Here is a 27518-nt window from a genome sequence, read left to right on the forward strand (position 1 = left end):
TTTCACTGCTACCTTTCAATTCCCACCTACCTTACTAAATTTCTACTGGATTGACAATATTTCTTTAATTCACTTGTTACGGATTTTAGCGCGCATGTGCTATGAAGATTTATTATATTGCACGTTCCAAATCTCATACCCATATTACTTTGCTGAGGTCGTGCTTGCTTATCAGTCCTAGTCCGAGACTTCTATGAATATTTCTGAACAAGTGTGTGTTTTTTTTTTTTTTTTTTTAACAGAACAAGGTTGTTAGCTTTATGCCAAACCCCCAAGCTGGAGGACCACCTTTGTCGTCTGTCCGCGGCTGCTTATTCAATATATTAGCAACTAACTTTTATATCTAGAAATCATCTCGTCGATCCGCAACCTGAGGACGCGCCATGCCGTGGTAACAGGAACCCACATTACATGGGCTAAGGAGAGCATATTTCTTTCATTCTGAGAATTAAAAGAGCTTTATCTGTGAACAAAGGAAGTCCGGGTGGATCAAGGTTCTATGCTATCTAGTGAACAATTATTTTCACACTTGCATTAATAGATGGAGTTAAAGAAGTAGATTTTATTTTTTCAAAAATAAATCGTTATATATACAAGCGGTCTAATTTGACAAATTCAGAGACCTGCTTCTTTAGCCTTTGTTGACTCGTTCAGAAACATTACAGAAGCCTGGGACTAGGACAGATAACTTGGCACGACCTCAGCAGAAAAAAATGGATATGAGATTTGAAACATGGAATATTAGAAGTCTTTATAGGGCAGGCGCGTTAAAATCCGTAACGAGTGAGTTAGAGAAATAGTAGGAGTTCAGGAAGTTAGGTGGGAAGGAAATGGAACTGTGAAGTCCGGAAATTTTACGTTCTTTTACGAGGAAGAAAATGAAAATCACCAATTAGAAACAAGGTTTTTCGTTCACAAACGAATAATATCAGCAAATAAGTGGGTTGAATTTATTAATGATGTGCTTTCTTTCATTGCTCTTAAGGGTCGGTATTGTGATATTGTTATAAATGTACACTCATGTCCAAAATGATTGTCGCATATCTATAACTGTCTTCTTGTAATATTATAATTTGATAATGATTTTGCAGGGTACTTTTAATATTGATACTAAGTGCATAACCGGGCAATGCATGTTTGTGGTAAATTTCATAGGAAAAGAATTGTAAATACGAAAATTACAATGAGCAAAATAAAATGTTGCTAAATGGACAAGAAAGTTTTATTTTCGTTTTATTGTTCTTATTTACTGCTCGTTTGACATGAAATTTGCCACATATATATCTTTGCCGATTATACACATAGTAATATTATAAGAAACACAAAGTCGTTATCAAATTATATTCCTACAACAACATATTTATAGACATGCGACAATAATTTTGTACATGAGTGTGCATGCCGCAAAAGAGAATAAGGTTGAGCATACAAAAGACAGTTTTTATGAAGAAGAGGAACGGATATTTGACCAACACCTGCGATACCATATGAAAATCCTATTAGGGGATTTCAATGCGAAGTTAGGTGGAGAGTATATTTTCAAACCGATTATAGGGAACGAATGTCTACATCAGGAGAACAATGACAACGGTGTTAGACTCGTAAACTTTGCAACATTCCAAAACCTTACCGTGAAGAGTTCAAAATTCCTACATCGCGACGTCCATAAATATACTCGGGCCTCACTAGACTGAAAAACACACGATCAAATTGATCACGTTTTAGTAGATAGAAAAAGACAATCTAACATAACCGATGTTCGTATATATTCAATATTCAATATCTGAAAACGGAGAGATTTAACTTAAAGAAATTAGAAGAGAGCCAGGTAAGAGAGAAATATCAGATTGAAGTGTTAAATATATTCTCAATTTTAGAAGGTTCTTAATGCACTAGTGTTCAGGATGCTTGGGTTGAAATCAGAAATAGCAGTAAAATTTCATCAAAAGAAAAACTGGGACACGCGGAAATACGTAGGAACAAACCATGATTCGACCAGGAATGCATTAAAATAACAGAGAAGAGACAATAGGTAAAATTTTGTTGGCTATAGAATCCGAATAAAATAATTCCAGAAAATTTCGTAGACATCATGCGAGAGACTGCCAACATTTTTAGAACAAAGAAACAAGATATTTCAAAATTTAAAATTAATGAATTTGAAGATAAAAGTAAAAGCTAAAACATTCGGGACATGAATAAGGGAACCAACGAATTTAAGAAAGGATATCAACCGCATTCGTATATTGAAGAAAGCCGATGGAACAGTTCTCACTGATACAGGTAGCATCTTAAAGAGATGGAAAGATTTCTTTGACGATTCGCTTAACACGCAGACAAAAACTAATGTGTGTGGAGAAAGGGAAGTTTACACCGAAGAACCGTATATTCCAGAACCTAACCGAACAGAAATAGAAAGCTCTATAAAGAAATTAAAGAAACACAAATCTCCCGGTGTAAACGAAATCCCGGCTGAGTTATTTTAGCTGGTGACGAAAAATTGTGTGACAAGATACACAAACTTATTCTCTTTTCTGGAACAAGGAGGAATTACTACAAGAGTGGAAAGAATTACTAATTGTTCCAATTCACAAGAAAGGAGAAGAAACTGGTTGAAATAACTATCGAAGCACTTCTCTTCTGTCAACATCGTATTGAAACCTCTCAAACATTTTATCACCATGATTGACCTTATACGCAGGTGAAGGATTATTGGATATTATAAGTGTGGTTTTAGACGATATCGATCAACTATCGACCAGATATATACCATTCGAAAAATCCTAAAAAAGAAATGGGAATACAATACCCCGGTACATCAATTATTTATTGAGTTTTGAAAGGCTTATGACTCGGTTAGGAGAGAAACATTGTACAACGTTCTTACAGAATTTGGAATACCGAAAATGCTAATTAGAATATTTAAGATATGTTTAAATGAATCCCAAAGTAGTTTCCGGGTAGGATTTTTGTTTTTCAGCGAGCCTTCACGTCGAGAATGGCCTCAAACAAGAAGATGCGTTGTCGCCATTATTATTCAACTTTGTCCTGGAGTACGCTATAAGGAAAATCAAAGATAGCAACTAGGGCGTAGAGTTGAGTGGTATTCAACAGGATATGGCATATGCTCATGATGCAAATCTAATAGGGAATGATAGGAGAATAATAGAAAGAAAAGCAGAGGTCTTATTAAACGCTTGCAGGTACATGAGTTTAGAAGAAAATGTAGAGAAAAATAAATACATGGATGTTCGTCGAGATCGTAATACGGAAAATTACGGATGCTTTAAAATATCAAATAATACTTTTGATAAAGTGAATACTTTCAAATATCTAGGACCAATATTACCAGACGAAAACCATATTCACGAAGAAATTAAATGTCGACTAAAAGCAGTGAATTGGTGTTATTATTCAGTTCAAAATCTCTTGTTTTCGGGAATTCTGTCGAGAAATTTGAAGTTTGAAATGTATAAAAGAATAATCATGCTTGCTTTTCTGTATTGTTGCGAAACATGGTTGCTTACTCTGAGGGAAGAACGTAGACGGAAAGTATTTGAGAACAAGATCCTGAGGCGAATATTTGGATCTAAGAGGAACGGGAGTGGGGAATGGTGGAAATTTCATAACGAGCACTACATAATTTATATGGTTTACCAAACATTGTAAGGTCATCAAATCCAGGAGGCTCAGGTGAGCAGGTCATGTACCTAGCATGGAAGAAAGTAGGAACGCTTTCAAAGTCTTAACTGGAAGACCAATCGAAAAACGACCATTAGGATGACCTAGTCGTAGATGGGAGCACAATGTTTAGATGGATCTCGCAGAGATAGGAATACAAACTAGAAACTGGATCCAGTTGGCTAAGGACAGAAGTCAGTGGAGAGCTATTGTGAACACGGCATTGAACCTTCGGGTTCCATAGGCCATTTAGTTAGTTAGAAGCCTGCTCAGGAAATCAGGAAATATAAAAGGATCGCAAAGGATACGTTCATATGGCTGTTCGTTATGTAACCTACAATAACACAAAACGATAAAAAAAAATGGGAATACAAAAAAGTATGTAAATTACTCCAAAAATTATTATTTTCCGTATTGCTCCGAACAATCTATAGATTCTCATATAGTATATTTGTAGACATGGCCAAGCTGCTCCCAGTAACATGTAAATAGAACAGCTAGTCTACAAGACAAATGTAATAATTCAACAGATAAAAATATATAAACTTACTCTGTGAAATAATCCAATGCGTTTATAAATTTCTTCCAGGTGGGAGTTGGGATGTATTTCCAAATTGGAGGCTGGAATAACAAGGTGGATGCTGTTTGAAAGAATACTTGTACAGAATCTATGAGTCTTTGCGGTTCTGAATCTGGTGCTAAGTTTTCGGAAAGGCAACCAAGGCGAGCATCCAATGCAATCATTGCTATAGCTGCAACAATGAAATATATTATTAAACATTAGGTACAAATACACTGCCGAATAATATACAGATAATGACATACATTCTGTACAAATAATAAATATTAGTTTAACATTTACAAAATACATAAATTAAGAGATGAGATGTACATATAGTGATTTTATAGTATATCACATGTACAGCTCACAGATAACGAGAACAACCCTAGAAGAAGTAGTGTGACGTACGTATGGGCTCGCCCACTTTTCGCACGGGGGTTTCAAATGACACCACGGAATAGCACACATAACTTTACCCGGAGTAGCAGACGACATTTAAATATAGACCACACCTCAAAAACCGAAAATGGACTTGACCGTGTCGTTGACCTTTCCCCGCTGCCCCTGTTTTTGGGTTCTTCTCGTCATCTGTGAGCTGTACTGTATGAATAATACCTATCCGTTAAATTCAAATTCTTGTTTTCAGTGAAAAAATACTTTTAGCGTGTGTACCAACAGTCTGAATGCAATCTTGTAGAGGTTATTGTGTTTAAACACATAAGCTGATTTTAATTATATTGAGACTTCCTAAGTATTGAAATTAGTGGTTGAATGTTTGTTCAGTTTCAGTATATTTGAATGCTTCGTATATGTGAAGGTATAAAGAAGTGTCGCGAAATAGCATCGAGTTCGAAGTGGAAGAGAACAGATTGAACAATTCAGTGTTCCGTTTATTCTAATTCGTTGGTATTCCTATTTCTCTGAGTTTCAAGTTAGCACAATCGTATTCTTTTCATTTTGTGCTTTCTTCAATCAATATGCATCTTATATATAATGGATGAGTGTATGTTCCAGCCACCGTGCTAGTGGGTTTTCTCGTGGTTCTCCTGTTTCCTCCCACTTTCTTCATTTCATTTCATTCATTTCTCATCATCACCATCTCCTTTAGCCTAACTGGCATAACCGTGGGACGTAAAGATTTCATTTCATTTCATGTATGTTCCAGCATAACTCTGGAACGCCTGTAGCAATTTTAACCAAACTTAGTACACTTACTACTTGCAGTCTGAAAAAAAAAAAAACACTGTCGGAACCCCCTAGCACATCTAGGAAGAATTGGAGAGAAACACATAAACATGATCGAAAACAACCAATATTAGTGTCAAATCCATTGTTTTTTCGGTTTCCGTGAGCTAATTGGTGACAATTTTTATGCCCTTTAATTCCAATTCATCTATCCAGTGAAAGTAAGATTCCCTAGCACACCTAGTATGGGTGACAAAAATAATCCAAAACAGACGATATTAGTGTGAAATTCGTAGTTTTCGGGGTCACTAAGATGAACAGAGACACTTCCGATGCCATTTAAATCCAAATTCACCCCCCATTAGTACCGTGAAATGGTGGAAAAAACGGTGACATGTAAAAAACCGATATCAATGTCGTATCTATAGTTTGCGAAGTACCTAAGTTGATTGGTGACAAGTTTGGTGCCCTTTAAATCCAAGGTCAGTTTACAGTTCGGGTAAGACATCCCTAGCAACCCTACGGGGAGAGGAGACACATAAAAATGATCGAAAACGACCATATTAGTGTTGAATTCATAATTTTCGGGGTCGCTTAGATAAATAATGATACTGTCAATGCAAGTCCGATAAAATCCCTCATTAGCATCCGAAGGTAAAATAACAATGTAAAAATATCGGAAACGATCGATATTCGTGTCGAATTGTTAGTTTTCAGCGCCGCTAACTTAATTGGTGGCAGTCCTGATGCCGTTTATGTCCAAGTTCAGTCCTCAGTGGGAGAAAGACTCCTTAGCAAGCCTAAAGGGGACTGTGAGGGGCAAACATACAAATTATTTTAGAAAACAACCGATATTGGTGTGGAATTCATAATTTGGGGTACCGGTAGCTTACATAAAGAGTGACACTCCAAATGCGATTTAAGTTCAAGTTCGGCCCCATTAGTACCCGAGGGGGGAGGTAAAATTCTGACATGGAAAAAATAATCAAAAACTACCGATATTAGTATCGAATCCATTATTTTCGTAGTCCTGAAATTGATTCTCGAAAGATTATCTAAAACCCCTATACCATTTAAATCTACGTTTCTAATCCTTACTAGTATCCCAGAAGGTAGGAAGGGTTTAAATTATAAAAATAATCGAAAACAACCTATATTAAAGTGGAATCCATATTCTCGACGCCGTTGAGATTAATATGCGATAGCGTTAAAGTACAAGTACAGAGCCCATCGGCATTGAGAAGGGATGAAAGTGTCGAATCCATAGTCCGGGTTCATCAAGCTATTAAGTTACAATCACATTGACGTTTAATCCCAAATTTAGGGATGAAGAGAGTGTCAGCTGGATTGGGAACTTACAGTGGCAACGCTGGTAGATAGGAAAAAAAAATGAAATGAAATCTTTGAGTTTTACGTCCCACGGTTATGCCGGTTAGGCTAAAGGAGACGGTGATTATGAGAAATGAGTGAAATGGTGGAATGAAGAAAGTGGGAGGAAACGGGAAAACCCCGAGAAAACCCACGAGCACGGTGTTTGTCCACCACAAAGTCCACACGGCGCGAGCTGGGATCGAACCAGGGACCCCAAGCGCCGGAGGTGAACGCTCTACCACTGAGCCACCGCGTTCCCCGCTGGTAGATAGGGATGCGCACGAGACGAGTCGAGACCGAATTTTCCTGACAAAATTCGAGTCGAGACACAGCTCTTCCAATAGAGAAGAATACAATTTTCGAGTCGAGATATCACTTTTACAGCACATTTTCGAGACGAGATAGCCTCAAATCTTGTCTCGTGCGCATCCCTACTGGTAGGCTGGGGGTACCGGGTGCGATACTAGCCAAGAAAGTTTATGGTGGATAACATCATGTCTGTGGGTTTTCTCGGGGTACTTCCGTCTCATCCCAGCTTCTAACTTCATCAAAATGTTTCCACCATCATTCACTTGTTTTAATCATCCGTTCCTTTAGGCTAAAGGACATAACGTGGGACGTTAAACTGAAAAATTTCATTCATTTTCATTGTATTTTCGGGTATTCATCCTCGGGTGTTATGCGAGCCCGCATAACTAATGTGTAGTATTTGTTGTATCAGTTCAGGCGAAAGGCTATCTCAAAATTGATTTTTATCTAATTATTAAATGCTTCAGGAATTTTAAATTTAAAAAAATCACGGCACACCGTATGGGACTACGCGACATACCTGTTGGGTACCACTACCCGATAAGGTTTTATCTGGCTGTCGAATGGTAATTGTTGTACCTGACCCAACTGAAACGAAGCGCATTTTCCTTGATTTGCTCTTCTGTTTTACCTGTTTTGATCTGTAGAAGGTATTATTCGTTTAACCCATTCTTACAGGTTACTTATATTCAACAGGTGAATGGAATTCCATGAAGCTTGGTAGTTTGTAGTTGGAAATTACATCATCTACTAGATCATAGTTGCCGCTCAGTGCTCTATTCTCACACTGTAAAAAACGAGGTGTTGAAACAACACAAAATGACTACCACTTTAGCGTGTTACTTGTGTGTTAATTAAGCACCAAGCACATCGCATTCCGCTAAGCTTATAGTTTAATATAAGCAAGGCTTTGTGAAGTATATTTGGCACTTATACCAAAAAAGAATAATGCTCTATGTTTTCTGTAATCGGTCACAATCATATTGTTGTAAACCTGTGAATCGTCTGAGAAGAGTTACACAGGCAACAATTCTGTCATCTTCTGTTCATGTGTGCTAAGACACAAGAATAACAGATACAGAAAACAGATGAAAGCACTGCTCTGTGTGTAACTGTTGTCAGATGATTCAAAGGTTTACAACAATATTATTGTGACCAGTGGCGTATTTAGGGGGGTGGCTTCCGGGCTTAAGCCCCCCCGAAATCTTACTTAGTATAGTAAAGTAAATGAAATATCTTGCAGAGTTTTCACATTTCCAGGCAAAGCCCCTCCCCCGAAAGTTAGCAAAGCCCCTCCCGAAACAAAATCGTAAATACACCACTGATTGTGACTGATTACAGAAAACATAAAATGTGTTTAGTTACTTGCCACAAATGTGAAATATATTTCACAAAGCTTTGCTTGTACCAGCCAGTAACGAGGTATTTTTGATATACTCTAAGGTGACGTGCTTGGTGTTGATTTGACACATAAGTAACACGATAAAGTGTTAGTCATTTTGTGTTGTTTCAACACCTCATTTTTTGCTGTGCACATTACGGGGAAGCATGAGGATGGATTGTCTATTGTTTCTCAGCTGATCCATATAATAATAATAATAATAATAATAATAATAATAATAATAATAATAATAATAATAATAATAATAATAATAATAATAATAATAATAATAATCATCATCATCATCATCATCATTAAGGGATGAAATAAATAAGAACTTACATTCAAGACTCCACTTATACAGCTCATTCAAGAAGTTGTCTGGCATTTCCATATTAGAGTCGCGCAGTGAATAAATCCTGAAAATTAAACAATACAATAATTAAATAATTGTAGTAGTGAAACATTTTATCTTTATTACTTTTATCATCCGCCATTAAGATATAACATCTTTCCATATCTATTCGGGACACTGAGTTTCAGTGTTGCCACAGTCCTAGCTCTGGAGTGGGCTGAAAAATAGTACCAAATTCAAACAAAAAGGGCTGAATTCATCATTATTTCATACCAGAGTAATACATGGTTCTATAACACGAAACTAAAAGGGGTAAAGTTCTATAACACAGTCCTCCCCCTCTTCCAAGATTCCAAATCAAGAAAGTGTTATTTTTAAAAATTACTTTTTAATACCATCCAAATAGGAGGACCCGGTGTCGAACCGTTTTCTTGTAGAATCTTTGCAACGACACATAAATTACAGACTTACTTTAGCACGCACCGGTCTTCTTCAGAATATTCAACATGTGTTTATTATTATTATTATTATTATTATTATTATTATTATTATTATTATTATTATTATTATTATTATTATTATTTCAAGTTAAAATTTTCACCACACTGCTTCTTTCTTGTCTTCATGCGCGGCGCGGATGAGCCCGTCTAGCGTCATTTGTTTCCCAGTATAGTTTGAATTACGAATATTCCACAAAAAGTTCGTAGCGTTATGCGGTGCAACGTCACAGAATGAATGTTCAACAGCATTTTTTAAGAGTCCAACACGCAGTATGGGTAACGTGAGATGTAGTAAATGTATTACTGACACTTTTGAAAATGTGACAAGTATTTGTTAAATGGTGCTGAATTGGGTAGAATTGTACCAACTTTTTCACAAAAGGGGCTGAAAATGCCAGCGTGGTACCAACGGGCCGATGAATGACAAAAAGGGCTGAATTTGGTACAATTGTACCAAGTGTGGCAACACTGCTGAGTTTTCAATAACGTCATTTTAGGTTTTGTTTGGGTTGACGGGATAAGACTCTCCTCATTAGTATAAAAATTATTATTTTATAATTGATTTAAAGTATATACACATCCCAAATTCAGGGGTCAATTGTCGCCTTTGAGGGCCTAAAAGAGGCCTCTAACCTAGTTAGGGAGGTAGTTTTGATTTCATATTGTATTGCAAACGTTTAGAACAAGTAATATTTGCATTTGAAAGCGGTTAGCTTCTAACTGCCAATGACGACTCAACTCGTCATGAGAATTTCGCTTGTATTTGCAGTCTGACGACTACGTTCGTCATAATATGATTCGTATTGGGCGTGACGAATTAACACAAATAGATTTCGTGTTTTCCGTGGGACGTAAAGTTTAAAGATTTCATTTAATGTCATAATACGTATTTTTAACAAATTTATTCCCCTTTCTAATGTAACTTTCTGATTGAGAAACTCCTCAGTTAACAGGTTAAGAAGAAATTGAACAATGCTTAGTGATAACAGTTAAACGAAGAACATTTTATGCGAGTAATAATTTGCATAAAATGGCACTAGGTGGATGAAAAGTAACAAGACAGGTTTTTAATATACTATAAAAATATATTACTGATTTTATGTTGAACGTAATAATGTCATAATAGGGGTCTATACAGTATTTATTATGTCCAATCGTTGACCGCTGGTCCCCACGATCCCCACCCATAACCCTTTTGACTTCTTCCTTAGGTTAAAGACAGGGTTTACGCAACACCTGTCCGTGATATTGCAACACACAACAACATGATAAGGGACGCAATAGACACAGTGACTTCTGAAATGTTGAGTAACACATGGATGGAAATTGAATATCGCATGCATGTCTTGAGAGCAACTAATGGAGCGCATGTGAAAATTCTCTACAACAGAGTGAGTTTGAGTTTTCTTATTGTTTGCTGCAAACCGCACGCTTGTATGACTGTTAGTTTTCTTGTTATTTATGTTTGTTATCAGGGAGAGACTTTATGTCCACCCTGTACAAACCAAAGAATAATTTGAATAATTTAATACTTTCATTTTTACGATATACAATAAAATAATCCATTTAACAATGTTATTTACTTACCTTTCAATAAAATCATCCGCCACTTTGTTAATAGAAGATTCATAAAGCTTCACAATATTTGGTTGCATCATAGGTTGGTTGACAACGCTTCTAAAGTTGTACCAAGACTCTCCTTGTCTACAGAAATCAAAGTAAAAGAATTTCTCATATCTAATTTTAAAAATATTAGGCCTATAATTTAGATACATTCATTCTATTATGTAAACATTGATATATACAAGACACGTCAACAAGGAAAAATTTAGAATGAAATAATTTCACTCCGAAGGAAACTTCTGTTAAATTTTCAGTACATTGACACCCTCCTTAACAAATACTACTACAATGCAGATATATTCTTCTGTTCTTCTGAACCGAAGAATATGTACAGTGCTAGCACAAATGATTTCCCTGAGTTTGTTCGTATGTTGTGTTAAAATACACTCAAAAGTCCCTTGACATAGGGTAACTCTGTTATTAGCAGAGCTATAATAAAATGTAAGAGGGTAAACCGTCTCCAAATATAATGTTTTCAATCTAAAGTGAAAGAATTTTTAAAATCGGACAAGCCGTTTGGGCTGTACACTCTTTATGCACCCATTGTTAAATGAAAATGCAATGTTGACATTTACTTGGGGCTGGGGGAGGGAAGGATGGGACGGAAGGTGGACAAATTTTGTAAGAGTATGGTGAATGGGGGCATGTTTGAAATGAGGCTGGTCATCGACACGTTAACATAACAGACAGTAATTTCATTCACTTATGTTGTGGATACAGGTAAAAGGCAATGTTGCATTTTCATTTAACATTGGTTACATAAAGAGTGTACAGCCCAAACACCTCATTCGATTTAAAAAATTCCTTCACTTCAGATTGAAACCGTCATATTTGGAGACAGTTTCCCCCTGTTACATCGATTAGTGAAGGAATTTTCAAAATAGGCGCAGGCAAACATAGAGAAAATCGCTTCCCCATTTTGAAAATTCCTTTACTAATCGATTTCTCTCGCCGAGTACTACAAGAATCAGTTAAAATCTCGCGGTCCCTTTTTCTTCCCCATTTTGAACCGGTACATGAACATGCGATTTTCTCCATGTTTGCCTGCGCCAATTTTGAAAATTCCTTCACTAATCGATTTCTCTCGCCGAGTACTACAAGAATCAGTTAAAACTAGCGGGCCCTTTTTTTCATTTTGAACCGGAACATGAAAATGCGATTTTCTTCATGTTTGCCTGCGCCGATTTTGAAAATTCCTTCACTAATCGATTTCTCTCGTCGAGTACTACAAGAATCAGTTCAAATTTCGCGGGCCCTTTTTTCTTCCCCTCAACCCAATTATATACACAAGTATAGCATAAATCCCTACAACTGTGGTTTGAAGACCAAAATAATGTCTTTTTGTAGGCCTTCGTTGGTAAATGGATGATTTTCAGGCCCAGACAACAAGGTAAGAATACTTTGGAGTTTAGCCAAGCTAAGGATTTGCGGTTAAGAATTCTCAATGCCTTAGGCAAGCAAAGAAAATATGATTAGACACAGAGCTCTAGGCATGATAAGTGAACAAGGAACCTTGGATCTCTAGGCAAGTTAAGAGTTTTGGGTTAGGTTAAGTCCCTCAGAGCTCCAGACAAGCTAGGAGCTTTGGGTTGGATACACTTTTAGAGCTCCAGGCAAGCTAAGAGCTTTAGGTTGGATACTCTTTTAGAGCTCCTGACAAGCTAAGAGCTTTGGGTTAGATACTCTTTTAGAGCTCCTGGCAAGCTAAGAGCTTTGGGTTGGATACTCTTTTAGAGCTCCAGGCAAGCTAAGAGCTTTGGGTTGGATACTCTTTTAGAACTCCAGGCAAGGTACGAAAGAAGAGTGACTAGTCGAAACTGCTTCCGTTGGAGGTCCTGCGGTGCTTTTAATACCTTTTCCGTGGGTTGTGGAGGCGCTAATGTTCTTCGGTCATTTTTCCCGTCGGTGATGATGATATCGATTGTCTACTTGCTAGTGATGCTGGTAATCTAAGAATAAAAAAATTATTTATTTACTATTTTAGTGGAAAACCTTGACTAGTCTATCAATATTCGGAGGTACACTGGATGGTCCAAACAGAGGATATGTTCAAAGTGAACATCCGTCATCTAGGAAATAAAATCAAAATCGTTTAAGACAGGTCTCTCAGCCTTTGATATGCGTACCACTTGTAGTACATGAGCCACTTTTGGAGGTACATACACCTTATGGTGGTATCAATAATTAATATGCTCTGGTGGTACGACTGTGAAAATAGTTTACATCCCCTGGTTTAAGAGATTACGTAATTAATACATATTCAATAACAAGTCAGGCGGGTCGGATGAAAGAGTTCAGTGGGCTGGGGCAGGCCGGAGGGCCTGGTGTTGCACGTGGCTGAGATATAATCTCAGTGGACAGTGGTACCCAACCGGTAGGGTCGCGTAGTCCCATACGCTGTGTCGAGAAATTTAAAAATTATGAAGCATTTAATAATTACTGTAATAATCAACGCCTGTATAAAATCGCATAAAATCACTACTTCTTAGAAATGTATAATCTTACAGTACACAGCAAAAAATGGGGTGTTGAATTAACACAAAAGGACTACCACTTTAGCGTGTTACTTGTGTGTCAATTCAACACCATGCATTTTTTTTTTTTTTTTTTTTTTTTTTTGTCGTTTACCCGGTTAAAGGGTTTTGCTCTTTCTTCGGGAACACCATGTTTTTTTGTTTTTTTTTTACAATGCTACCTTTTACAGGGTTATGCCCTGTTTTAGGGAAGTGGTGTGGGAAGACTTAGGTTTCAAGGTCTGTGGTTGGTCTAAGTGCTGTAACATATCTTTATTCATTTATTTGTTGGACTTAAGGAACTTTGCGTTCCCTAACATTTGGCGTGGATAAGGAATGATTACAATTGACAAACATTAAATACAGTGATATATGTTAATACATACAGTCATGCAGGTGCTATGAATTGCAGAAAACAAAATAATAATAAAAATAATGAAAATGGGTTTTCTGTCTATAGGATAGTCACGGAAATAACATACATAATAAGAAACATAATATGAAATAACTAGAACAAGTATGAAAAGAGGCAAATTTTGAAATAAAGACAAAAAGAGCAAATATATGTTTTAATATATGAGTCTGGAATTATTTGTTGATGAAAGTGAAGGATGAAGTGAGGTGCAATGCACAGGACAACACAAAGGATTAAATGTTAGCAGACGAATGCGGTTATCTTCTTGCCTAGGGGGACTCTAGGCTATGATGAAAGACGGTGGGAACCCAAGTTAGTAGACAGAGGAAATCACTGTGCATGAAATGATGGGAATATGAGAGGACGATGAACATGAGTGATGTAATCATTGATAAGCAAATGTGAAGGATCATCGGGTGGAAGTGTGTAATGATATAGTGTGAAAAGTAGGGATAATGGAGTGTGTACATATCATGAAGGTGTGGTATTTAATGTTATGTATTGCATGGTGTCAAAGAGAAGGGGATGATGAGCTTGAAAGCGGCTACGGATGTAGGAGAGTCGGAGAGTTTCAAGGTGATATTGCAACGTTGGAAATGAGATACGGGAATAGAGATCACGTGTTGGGCTAGGCAATACTATACGAAAAGCTGTCCGGAAGGCGTGTCGTTCAAGGACAAGTAGTTTTTTGTAGAATGTGTCGGAAGCAGCGATCCAAGCGGTGAAGCCATACGTTAAGGTAGGACGCAGAAAAACCTTGTAGGTGTTTAAGACAGTAGAAGGTGTTAGACCCCAAGTCGTACCCACGAGACGTTTAAGCAAGTTTAGTCTATTGTAAGCCTTTGTCGTTATTGTTTTAAGATGGTGCATCCATGTAAGGTAAGTGTCAAAAGTGATGCCTAAATAGGTTACTGTCCTGGTAGCTAGCAACGGAACATGGTCTACCTGTAAGGAGAGTCGATTTCTGCGTACTTTAGATGTTTTATTCTTCGGGATGAAAACGATGGCTTATGTCTTTGTAGCATTAATTTTAAGTTTCCAGTGTCGACACCAGCGGCAAAAGTCATCTATGGCGGTTTGTAGGATGTCGTTAATATATTGAATGGATGTGCCTAGCGCGAGAAAAGCGGTGTCGTCTGCATACTGGAAGGCATGAACGAAATCCGGAAGGCGTGGCATATCAGCTATAGTAAAATCGCTCGAACCATCCCCACGCGGCTACAAAGGAAGCGGAACACAATTGAAGGAAACCGCGTGTTTCTTTGTTACATGGGAGGGATAATTCAACATGTCCTTCGAGTTGAGGGTGGCCTGCCAGTTGACCTGCTGAAAAAGAAAGCGATGTTGCAATTTTCACCCTCTTGCTTACTGTTCTTCAGTAGTCTTCGCAGAAAGACAGATTTATCTAGTTGTTTTTTCGTTACTTTTGTTTTCATTGCATCCTCCTTCCGTCTCCTTTAGCTTGGAGGGCATAATTCTGGGGCGTTAAACTGAAATATTTAATTTAATTTGAATTCGTTGTAATGAAAAGAAAAAATAAATCAATCATTAGTTTCATGATATGTGCTTATATTACTCTTAAATATAGCATATTGTTAATATTATGTAACTTCCATAACGATAACGCTTGTACGAACCAAACATGTTAAGTAGTTCGCCCCTGTCCTCCCCCCCGCAAGGCAATGCCGCAGAAGCCTGATGAGAAAAAATACAATCTTTCTTTGCCGCTCCCAGAAATCCGTCCTTGACCACCCCTGTCCATACTATTATACTGAATTCCTTTAATGATTGTTGTGTTTTATTATTATTATTATTATTATTATTATTATTATTATTATTGTTATATAATGTATCCATCGATAATAAAAGTTTAACGATGGCAACAACGTATTACTTCGACACCGAACACGTGCTGTTTATGGCTTATTTGGAGTGTTATTTATGAGGGTGGTTAGGGCAAATTTTCTGCTTGAGTACAAAGGAAGCCGGTTGGGGACGAATAGAACGTCTCGACTATACAAACAGAATGTACAATAGAGGTGAGAGAGCGGAACCTTGAGGGACTCCTGAGAGTAAGAAGATCGGATGCGAGAGGCAATTTCGGATGGCTACGTATGTAAGACGGCCGGAGAGAAAGTTAAAGATGAGGCGTATGTAGGCGGTAGGTAGCTGAAGTCTAATAAGCTTGTAGATAAGTCCAATATGCCACACTTTATCAAATGCTTTTTCCAAGTCGAAGAGGACGAGGCATGATGGGTGCACTGAATTATAGTGTGTACGGATTAGGCTTGTGAGGCGTAAGACTTGGTCATTGATAGAAAAGGAAGGGTGGAAACCCGCTTGGCTGAGAGGTAGGATGTTTCTATCTAGGAGATAATTATGGAGTCGTTTAACAAGAATGCGCTCAAGAAGCTTGCTAAATGTTGTTGTGAGTTGAATCGGTCTGTAAGAAGATAGTTCTTGAGGTGGTTTGTGTGGTTTCAGAAACATTAGCGTTTTTGAGGTCTTCCAAGGCATAGGGAAGTATCCAGTGCGCAGAATGAAAGTGAAAACGTTTGCAAGAAGAAGTAGTAGTGTAAAAGGACATTCTCGGATCTGGCGATACGTTATATTATCGAGGCCTGGTGCTGTATTTCGTTTATATCGTACGGTATCGGTGATCTCCGTGACGGTGATGGGTGCGGTAACAGGTTGATTTGGATTGAGAACATGCAGATGACTAGGCTGTAAGAATGGAGTAGATGGGTTTACCCGATCAGCAAATGTGTGGCCGGTCCTCAGAGGGGGGCGGAGTGAAAATTGTCTGGAGGTGATCTGCAAAAGCATTTGCTGTGTCTGTGTCTGTAAGAGCAGCGGAGTTTCCTATCAGTATGGGGTATGGAGTGCTACTGGACTTGCCGCATAAAGCGTTGAACCTTTTCCAGTACTTTGTTGGATGACTGGTGTTTGATAGGTTATTGCAGGTTTTAACCCAGCATCTGAGTTTGTACGCTTTGATGTAGTTGTGCACTGTATGTTGCATTTGTTTATGATGATGTAAAGCTTCAGGGTTTCCGGTGCGAAGGTAATCTCTGAAAAGTTGGCGGGAGCAGGATATAGTCACATACTGTGGTGGTAGACGTGGTTTGTATGGAATGCTTTTACTAGTGGGAATAGAGAGTTTACTGGCTTCCTGAATGGTATTTGTAATAGTATCCATTGTAGCGTAAAGTTCATCTTCAGTAGTGGGTGATGTTAGGTGTGCTGTATGTTGAGTCAGATAGTTTCGATAATGAGTCCAGTTTGCTTTATCGAAGCGGTAACATAGGCGAGAAGGCAATTGCGAGCGAGGTGATGCAGTGGCTTGTAACTGAAGCGTAAATTGAACAGGAGCGTGATCGCTACCTATTGTATCGAGAACAGTGGAGACTATGGGTGGAGAGATTTGCTGAAGTGATGACAATGTCAGGTGTTGTGTTGGAAATGGGCCGAGTAGGCTTTGGGAGTGGATGTATGATCCCAGTTGTGTGCGTAGTTATAAATGCTTCGAAATTCGCACGATCTAGTTGTGAGCGACTGTGCAGATTAAAACCGGCCATGATAATATAGTGACGGTAAGTGTTTGAAATATATTGAACAAACTGAGTCGGAAGAGGGTGACCAGGACGTACATAAATGGTTGCAAACGTGATAATGAGAGATTTGAAGTATAAAGTGGTGATGAGATGTTCAGGTAACAGATTGATGGGACAATCGTGCTGACGATAGGGGAGATGTGGAGAGAAACCAATTGCTACGCCCCCATTCGCTCGTTGTGCTGGAATGTGACTGTCTGCCTACAATGGTGTAGCCTGGTATGCGACATGGAGTTCTCTTTGTCAAGAATGTTTCGTTTAAGAGAAAAACTGTGATATGTTCCTCCAGAAGTAGAGTTTCAAACATGAGTTTATTAGTAGAGAATGATCTGATATTCAAGTACAGAAAGTTTAAAGCCATAATGAAAGATTGATTATCCGAGGTGAGTGTTTGGAGATGCATGGAAGTGTACTGTATTACCAGAATAAGTAGCTGTGAAATTGATATGAAATGTTGATTTAGCTGCTAGAGTAATTTGCTGGAGAATGTGTGGCCGTATGAAAGGGTGAATATTTTGGAGTGCCAGAGTAAAAAATTGTGAGCAGTTGGTTTAACGTGACAGGAGCGTCAATAGCAGGTGGAGTTGAAGTGGCGGCAGGTGCTGTACGGAGTGGTACAACAAGTTCAGGATGGGTTGGTGTTGGTTCCGGCTTTGCTTTACACTTATAACTATAAGTGGGGTGGTTATCGGGACATGTGGAGCACTTTGCTGGTTGGTGTAAATTGGTACAGAGCCGTGTTGAATGAGGTCCTGCACAGTACCCGCACTTATAATTGTTTTTACATTCAGAAGTGGTATGTGTATTATATTCCTGACACCGTTCACAGCGTACTGGCAATGGTGCTAACGATCGCGACGGTTCGACTCTATGTTTTCGATTATAGATGTATGCCCCATGTGCAAGTAGATCGTCTATGGTCTCCTGATGAGGTGTAAGAATTCGGACCATGTAGGTGGGCCCACGGTCGTTACGAATCCTAAGAACTTTAGTAACGGAGTAACCATTGAGTTTCAGTTCCTCATGGATTTCATCGTCTGTGTATGACGGATCTACTCCGCGGATAACCACAGATAGAAGTGAGGGCCGTCGGGGTGGAGGTGGTTGTTTGGGTGCTGAATCGGAAAGGCTAGTGATCTCAGCGTTTGCGCCAAAAGTATCGATTGGTACTTTGTTACGAATAGTGGTGTAAAGATCTGGGTCTGCTGTCTTGAGAATGTAACCATTCCGGGTATGAACTATTTCCTTGAGAGCAGCACGTGGTAGATATTTCCGTAATTGGAGTGAGACAAACTTCTCGTTGGAAAACTTGCTGTCGTAATTACGAAGTAGTATGGAAAAGGTTGATGAGATAGGTGAAGTGGACGATGTTGATGCTCCTATATCCATAGTGTCACTAGCAGAATCTTCGTGGTGATGTTTTTTTCTTTGGAGGTGAATCCTGAACACGTGCAGCATAGGTGTCTCTAGACTGAGGTGACCTGGAGCGGACGGAGGTTGTAGATTCAATAGAGGCAACTGAAGTATGAGAATCTCTCCGTGTGCGAGTGGTTGTAGCGTTTGTCTGCGCCTTTGATGATCCCTTCCGTGGCCTCACCTTCAAGGGACACACAGGAGGTTCATCGGCGACAGAAGGAAGAGAGGTATGCCGACTGTTCGTGCGTTTGCCTGAGGTATTGCGTGAATCCGCCATCTTTAAAGACCGTCCGATGGGCCACTGCCCAGATGGAAAATGCTAGTGAGACTAATGTATGATGAGATGTGTGAGTGATCTCAAGGTGGGACTACCCGTTTGGATAGTAGTCCAGGTAAGACAGTTCCCCTATTAATGCAGTAACACTGTACACCCTTGGCTTAGATAAGTCTGATGAACAGTGTCCTGTAGAAACGCGGAGAAATGTCCAGGATCAGGAGTAGGAAGGTTTCTACAAAAATCGTCACCGTTCTAGGTAGGTGGCGCTTCAGAGGCAAAACCTCTGGAAAAGTATGTCCGAACACCATGCACATCGCCTTCACAGCATATCAGAAATACGTCGTTACTGGCTGTGAGTATTTGCTTTGTTTTTTGTTGTTTGGTGTGAGGAAAGCTTTGAGAAATATATTTCGCTTTCGTGTCAAGTAACTAATAACACTTTATATTATCTGTAATCGGTTACAATAATATTGTTGTAAACCTGTGGATCATCTGACAACAGTTACACAGATAGCGGTGTTTTTATCTATTTTCTTTATCTGTCATTCTTCTGTCTTAGCACTTATGAACAGAAGATGGCAGAACTGTTGCCAATGTAACTGTTGTCAGACTAATCACAGGTTTACAACAATATTATTGTAACAGATTACAGAAAACATTGAACGTTTTTCGTTACTTGGCATAAATGCCAAATATATTTCGCAAGACTTTGCTCATATTAAACGATAAATACCAATGCAAATTCTCCCAGGTAGTAACGTTATTTCTGATATGCTCACAAGGCGATGTGCTTGGTGCCGAATTAACACACAAGTAACACGCTAAAGTGGTAGTCATTTTATGTTGATTCAAGACCTCAAATTTTACAGCGTACCTACTATAATTTATATTATCTTTAATAATAGTAAAATAATGGAGGGTCTGTTTATGTGCCTGTTATCAGCATTTCGTATAGAAATGATTTGTTTAGAGTTTCCAAATTTTTGTACAGAGATAGATCAAAGAAAAAGAAAAAAATAGGAAAAACTAAGCAAAACAGAAATAAAAAGATAAATATATTAAAATAATCTTCTTGGCGTTATTTTAAAAACGTACAAAATGCTAGCCAATTCACTGTTCCACACAGCAGCGCTTACAGCAGCTTTTCCCAACCTTTTCCACCCTACGGCCCCTTTAGAGTCTACAATACATGTGAAGGAGCCTTTGCAATATATACGGTTAGTATTTATATTTCTTCCCCATGTTAGTATATATATATATATATATATATATATATATATATATATATATATATATATATATATATATATATATACAGTATATATATGGGTGTGGGTGTGAGTGCTTTTGCTTTTCTTCGCAGTGGTATAATCATGTTCGAGTGGTATGATGCCTACTCCGTAATCGGGTGGTCCTGGCTTTCAAACCTGGGGCCGGACCCCTTGACTAAGATGTTGGAAATATATCAGGACCTTGTAGGAGAAAGGGTCAATCCTGAAATCGGGACGTTGGAAATCAAACCGAAAGTTTTGCAAGTACATTAAGATAGCTAGGGTGAATCTTTATTTATCTTGAAATTGTGAGAAAACTAAGGACAAAGCAGGGCAAAACGCGGTATCTATGTGTTGTCCAGAGCTGTCGGCTGCGAGGGAAAAAAAAAAAAAGAAAAATGAAAGAATCCCGAGCAAGAATTTCTTATTTCCTCTTTCCTTTTCGAGTTTTCTATTGTATCAAAGATTTTAGTTTCAAGATATTTTTCGAAAACGTGCATCAGTCTCTACACGCTTTATGGCTCTGTCAAAAAAAAAAAAAAAAAAAAATATCCCGTTGGAGCATAGGAACCTTTTTGTAGATAGAATATCACTTCTCACGCAAATTGACTTGTCATTACTAATTCGATGTTTTAACTTAAAATGGTGTACTGCTCACCGCTGTGTGTGCCTTTGTTAGATTGTCTCTGAAATTGTTTTGAGGACCCCTGGAGGTCCGCGGACCCCACGTTGGGAAAGGCTGGCTTACAGCATATGGTGCAATCAGTGATGTAAATTTTCCGGAAAATTTTGAAACAGAAACTTTTCCGATTCATAAAAACATACTCCACTTATTTCTACCTCGTTATTTAACGGTTCCTACCTCGTTGTAATAAATATTGTGTGAAAAAAGTTTCATGAAGTGAAAATCTAACGATTCATCGTTTCTGCAAAAATGTTTCAAAAACTTCAATGTATTCTTCCCTCAAAATTCATCTTTGACCTCACAAAATGATATTTCCTTAAGTTAATACGCGTAATACAATATTTTCTCATAGCTTTAAAGACAATAAAACCAAAGCATTTCTTCTTATTTCTGTTAAAAAATAACCTTCATATGGAACTAGAACTTTTATGTAGTTATTTCATTACATATTCAGGCATATATGAGAGCAAATAGTGGAATTTTCTGTCTTTAAAATAACTGATAAACTCACAAAGGTTTCTTTTCGCTTTCTCGTTACATTTTAAACAATGGGATGGGATATTTTTACTCTACGAACTCGATTTATGTTCCCTGCATTTTACACACACACACACACACACACACACACACAGAGAGAGAGAGAGAGAGAGAGAGAGAGACTATCTAAATTTTTACTTGCCAACTTGAAACATTTGAAATTTTCCTGTTCTCGAAAGCTATTTGGAAAGTTGTTGCTGTCTTGCCTTCCTCTATAGGAATCCATTTTACAGCTCGATGTGCAACTAAATATAGTGGAAAATTCCACCTAACATCACTATAGATAATATTCAAAATTGTCCGAGTTATGAAAAGTTTTTTCACTTGTTTCTACACCATTATGAAACTTTCCCGATCCACGAATGTTCCTTTCCCTTGTTTCTACAGAGAAATAAAACTTTCCTATTCAGAAAAAGTTGTTTTACTTTTTTCCTTCAAAATGAAAATTTTCTTACTTATAAAAAGTTTTTTTAAATTTTTACATACACGACAGAAAATTTTACGATTCATGAAAAATTGTTTCACTTGTTCCTACATAGTACCGGAAATTTTCTGAGCCATGAAAATTTTCAGATTCTTAAACAATCTTCCACTTTTTAACATTTCTATACATCAAATCAAGCAATTTTATGGTTAATGTGGAACTGTTAGTTGATCACTGATATTTGTTTAGAACGGAAAATTTTCCAGAAAAATATAGGGGAAAATTTTTCGGAAAATTTTCCACCTCACATCACTAGGTGCAATGCTGTCCTTTCCTACCCCTCTCTCCTCCTCGCTCCCTCAAGGCTACCGCGTAGGACGCAAGGATGTTGTAAAATAGTGGATCTGCCCTTACAACAAAATCTTACAGCTACACATCACAGTTTCGCCACCCCTACTCTACTCCGCCCTATCGCCACTCCGGCCAATAAGTTCGCAATGTTTTGAGCCAATAATCATGGCGGAAACGAAAATAGCCAATCAGACGATGGCGGAAACGAAATAGCCAATCAGGCGATGGCAGAAACGAGAGTAGCCAATCAGAAATGCCGATGCTCAGTTGTTTTCTGGCTTAATTGGTTCAATAGAATGAAGATGCGTCTTGGTGGGACGAACAAGAGTCTTATATAAGCACTGGATATGGCCTTGAAAAGGGCAGATTCTCTCCTGAACTTTAGCGACTAGGATGTACGAGACAGGCGCATAGTCGCAGCAGCAACCATGTAAACTATTTCTGAGACATAGAATTTTTAGCAGCTATGGTACAGATCCATAATACTTCAGCAGGCAGTGACATACCCTGATTTGAAGAGGACACTTACATCAGTCTGAATTTTTTTTAACTTTTCTCCTTTTCCTTTCTATTGAACAGAACAGACAACTTAAATAATTTATATACTTCAATTGTTAGTCTAGCAGAACACAACACACAGAGCCGGCTCCACCATATGTGCAACATGTGCATTTGCACAAGGCAGCAAAATCTGTCATAACTTTGTTATTTAAAATAAGCACCTCTTGTACTTCATGATGATGATGGTAGTTAAATTTACTAAACTTACTTCTACTTGAATGCTACATTCGTAAACCATGTTTAGATCGCATTAATTTTAGGTCACATGAACAGTGCTAAACAGGGTCGGCCTTAGGTAGTGCGGGGCCCGATTGGGCCCAGGTTTAGAACTAACTTCTACCAAGGTTCTAGAACCAATATATATATAGATAGATAGATATATAGATATATATAGATATAGATATAGATATATAGATATATAGATAGATAGATAGATAGACCACTCCCTGCTGGTCTAGTAGTTACCGCGTGTGTATGTGGTGTACATAGTCTAGAGCCCGATTCCCGGCGAGAGAGCACACAAAATTTAATTTCATAATCACTCCCTTCCATTAATCATCCATCTCCTAAGAACAAATCCTGGAACGTCAAATAAAAAACAATGTCATTTCATTTCAAAAGTTTAATAGAGATTTTGCAGTCACAATGGATGACAATCAATATGGCCACTTAAATAGTGCATGAAAATTAATAGATTAAATCAAACGTCCTGAAAATGAAAATGCAGTCAGCTTTTCCGTATCACCCTCAAATTTTCTGCTTTGATAATGATGATTAACTGCTGATAGTACAACAGTACATTGTATATTTGTAATTTTTGGGCCATAAGATATTTCAAATATGTACTAGGCTGGCTGATTTTTACTATCATAAGAAGAGAAAGAAATGTTTCAAATAATATGATTGTCAATGTATAAAAGATTTTCAAACGTTTCAAAAATAATAAGTCTTTGGAACGTCGTTGTCAGGACAACCAGATAGATAATATATAAATAAATGGAATCAATGAAAGGACGGAGTGTATATATTTAATGGCTCAAATTTATTATAAAGAAGAACCAGAAGAATGATTTTTATCGTCTTGTACGGTGCCGAAACCCCGGAAAGGAAGATAAAAGAATTTTAACCGTTGTATATGGTGCCGAAAACCCGAGAGTGGAAAGGAAAAATAATTGTATCATTTTTGAAGCATAGTAAAAAGCGATCAAGATTGAGCCATTAATTCATCCGACAACATGTTGGAAGCTTTAAGAGAAATATCAAGGCAACTCAAAGATCAATCCCGACTAATTAAAGAACAGGCTCAGGACCAAGCTCGACGTAGAGAGGAACTATCTCGACAGATTAAGAACCAAGCTCAGGACCAAGCTGAACAGTTTGCAAAAATGAACCAACAACTGGAAAAACTAGAACAAACGTTGGATCAGCGAACAGTACTGAGGCAAGAATTGAAACAAACAATTACTGAAGAAACCTCATCAACAGTCAGCAGGAGCGCGTCAAATGAACCTGAACATTCTACAAATCCTAAATTTGCATCGATGAAGAAATATGATATTATTGATTTGAATGTTTGGATGAAATTAGATGAATGTTCGTATAAGCGTACTGCCGTACTGATTGTATCAGATTATCCTAACTTTTCTCTTCGTTCAAATGTTTTTAATTGTCCTACTGATGTTATGTATAATGAAGATTTTGGTATGTATCAATGTGCAAGAAGTTATGATCATTTTCGTCTCATGAACGCTATTGATCGTTTGTGTTCACGATATATTCTATATAATATTAATGCTGGAAATGAGGTAATGGTAATAGAACCGTTTGGTGATATGTATACGACATTGGTTCATATAGCAGGAAGAAAGTTGATTCCAATATTTGTGAAATTCAGAAAGAAAGTGTGCGTTCCCATCAATGCTTGTAGCGATTGTTCAACTGAATTGGAGGTGTTGAATTGTACGTTCAACGAAAATACCAGAGTGATGTTAGTAAACAATCCGATGATGCTTTCACAGAACGTGATGCTGTGCGTAAGTTTCCATCATCCAAGTGTGATGTTACAAAGTTTTGAAAATCCTTCAATGGTACAATATAGTGACTACTTGAACCGAACTAACGTTAATCGATACCAACTTCGATACATTCCTGTGAAATTAAAGTGCGATCCGAATGTAAAAGGTTAAGTTAAATCCATATGTACGGGTAATGTAACCGAGTCTAATTACAGAAGAAGCAGAAGTCATAGAAGGACAGAATACCGTAGATATCACGTAAAGGACAAATACAGATCCATTAGAAGACACGATATTTCACTTCCAGTGAAACGAAGGAGAAGTGAACCTAGTGTTACCAGTAAGACAACCGAGCCTAATCTTAGTAGTGACAGTAAATATGATTGTGTGACTCGACCTAATCCTAGTGTAGTACGATTATGTTCGCCTAAGAAGCATGTAAGCATTAGATCTAATCACGTTCGATTGGGATTTCATAGAAATCCCACAGATGACGAAAATTCTCAAAGTAAGAAACAAAGAACTGTAGATGTAAATAACGCGCTAAATCGTGTTCCGATTTGTGACTTTCAATGTGACTTGAATGAACTTATTGGTCATGTAACTTAACCTAATGTAGGGTCGTCTGAAGGGACATATCAAATTGATTCTTAATATGACCACATATTTCTTAATGTTATGTGTTACTTTGAAATTTGTATTATCAATCTCATTATTCGTGTTTCATGTTATTGAAGTATATTTAAAAGCATCTTTGTAATGCGAGTATATATATTGAAGTTAATAAGTTTTGTTTTCAATAATTAATTTGTTGGTCATGCAACTTAGACTGGGATTCCGATGTTCAAAAAGGCCGTACTCAATTGATTTTGCTTCAAATATCATTATAATTTCGTTTGTTATTCGTACCTTATTTGAGTTCATGTCTATGAAATCAGTTTCTCAAATTATGTCTACAAATGCCTTAATGTTATGTGTATTACTTAATATTTGTGTTTAATACTATCTATGTGTTTTCCTGCGATTGCCAAAATGAAATATCAATCACATACTCATCTTATGATGTATAATAAGACATTAATTCTTATGCTACGTCCTGATTATTATCGATATTTCAATCTTCATTTATATTTTGTTTAACTATATCTTATATTTGATCATTTTTGTGTTCAAAGAACAACTATATGAATATCACATACATTTTCTCTAAAACCTTCTTCATGATGCTCATATAAATAGTTATTATCTTGTAGCAAGCATTTAATGGACCCGAAAAGGGACTTAAAAGTCAAACAACTTGTAAATCAAATTTCGAATGTGCCTTATCGTTGCTGAAATGTATGAATAAATGAAAATGATGATAAAGTGTAAAATAAATATGATAAAAAATATGATAATAATATTGTTAAAGAATTGAATATGAAATATATGTATAATTATATGAATTGTAATTTTTAAGTATACGAGGTGCATTCGAAAACTCGAATGATTAACATGTATATGTAACGGTCCAGATTTCTTTTTCTTTTTATGAAGTTAATGAATAAAAAGAAAAGTCTGTCGGGCGCCATAATACACAACAGTACATTGTATATTTGTAATTTTTGGGCCATAAGATATTTCAAATATGTACTAGGCTGGCTGATTTTTACTATCAGAAGAAGATTAATAAAGGTTTTAAATAATATGATTGTCAATGCATAAAAGATTTTCAAATGTTTCAAAAATAATAAGTCTTTGGAACGTCATTGTCAGGACAACCAGATAGATAATATATGAATAAATGGAATCAATGAAAGGACGGAGTGAATATATTTAATGGCTCAAATTTATTATAAAAAGAACCAGAAGAGTGATTTTTATCGTCTTATATGGTGCCGAAACCCGGGAAAGGAAGAAAAAAGGTTTTTAACCGTTGTAATTGGAGCAAATGTAATTTGAATAACAAATATTTATGAGGATAAATTCTAAGTTTTAATGAAAGAAATACATGTATGTGATACTAAACATCGCAAACACATCAGTTACAAACTTATGTGTATATCGTTATTACGTATTCATATACAGGGTACTCCAGGAAAAGCCGACAAACTTCGCATATGTGTGCAGAACCTCAATACAAACAAACAAAATGAAATCTGCAACTTTGGTCGAAAACGCTTAATTATGGAGATACGGATAATAAAAGGTTAAGAGGAATGACCAACTCCAGTAATTAGTTTTAATTAGCTCTCTCCGTAAGTACGCGTTTCCTACAAAAGTCGCAGAGAAACATTTTTCTTGTATTGAGATCCTGAACACATATGATAAGTTTGTAAGTTTATCCCTGAAATACCCTGCATGTTTACTTATAAGCTTGATTAAGAAAAATGATTAACGGCAAAGACCTTCAAAGACCCTCTAGACTCTCCTGCTTCTATGTTTTGGAGTCCTCTTTCAGGAGGAACTAATAATAGTCTCTCATTATAGACG

General features: G+C 37.2%; 1 protein-coding gene across 1 annotated transcript in view; it reads right to left on the reverse strand.

Moving 5' to 3' along the window:
* Positions 1 to 27518, reverse strand: part of LOC145669812 (putative cytochrome P450 49a1) — a 94025-nt gene that overhangs the window by 36432 nt on the left and 30075 nt on the right. Inside the window, exons 4-6 of the mRNA XM_081738155.1 lie at positions 10932 to 11048; positions 8832 to 8908; positions 4232 to 4433 (exon numbers count right to left, since the gene is read on the reverse strand). Of these exons, the coding sequence (XP_081594281.1) occupies positions 4232 to 4433; positions 8832 to 8908; positions 10932 to 11048 (396 nt within the window). The remainder of the gene's footprint in view (positions 1 to 4231; positions 4434 to 8831; positions 8909 to 10931; positions 11049 to 27518) is intronic.

The sequence above is a fragment of the Thermobia domestica genome, chromosome 14 (assembly GCF_964235325.1).
Source record: "Thermobia domestica chromosome 14, izTheDome1.hap1.1, whole genome shotgun sequence".
Taxonomy (NCBI): domain Eukaryota; kingdom Metazoa; phylum Arthropoda; class Insecta; order Zygentoma; family Lepismatidae; genus Thermobia; species Thermobia domestica.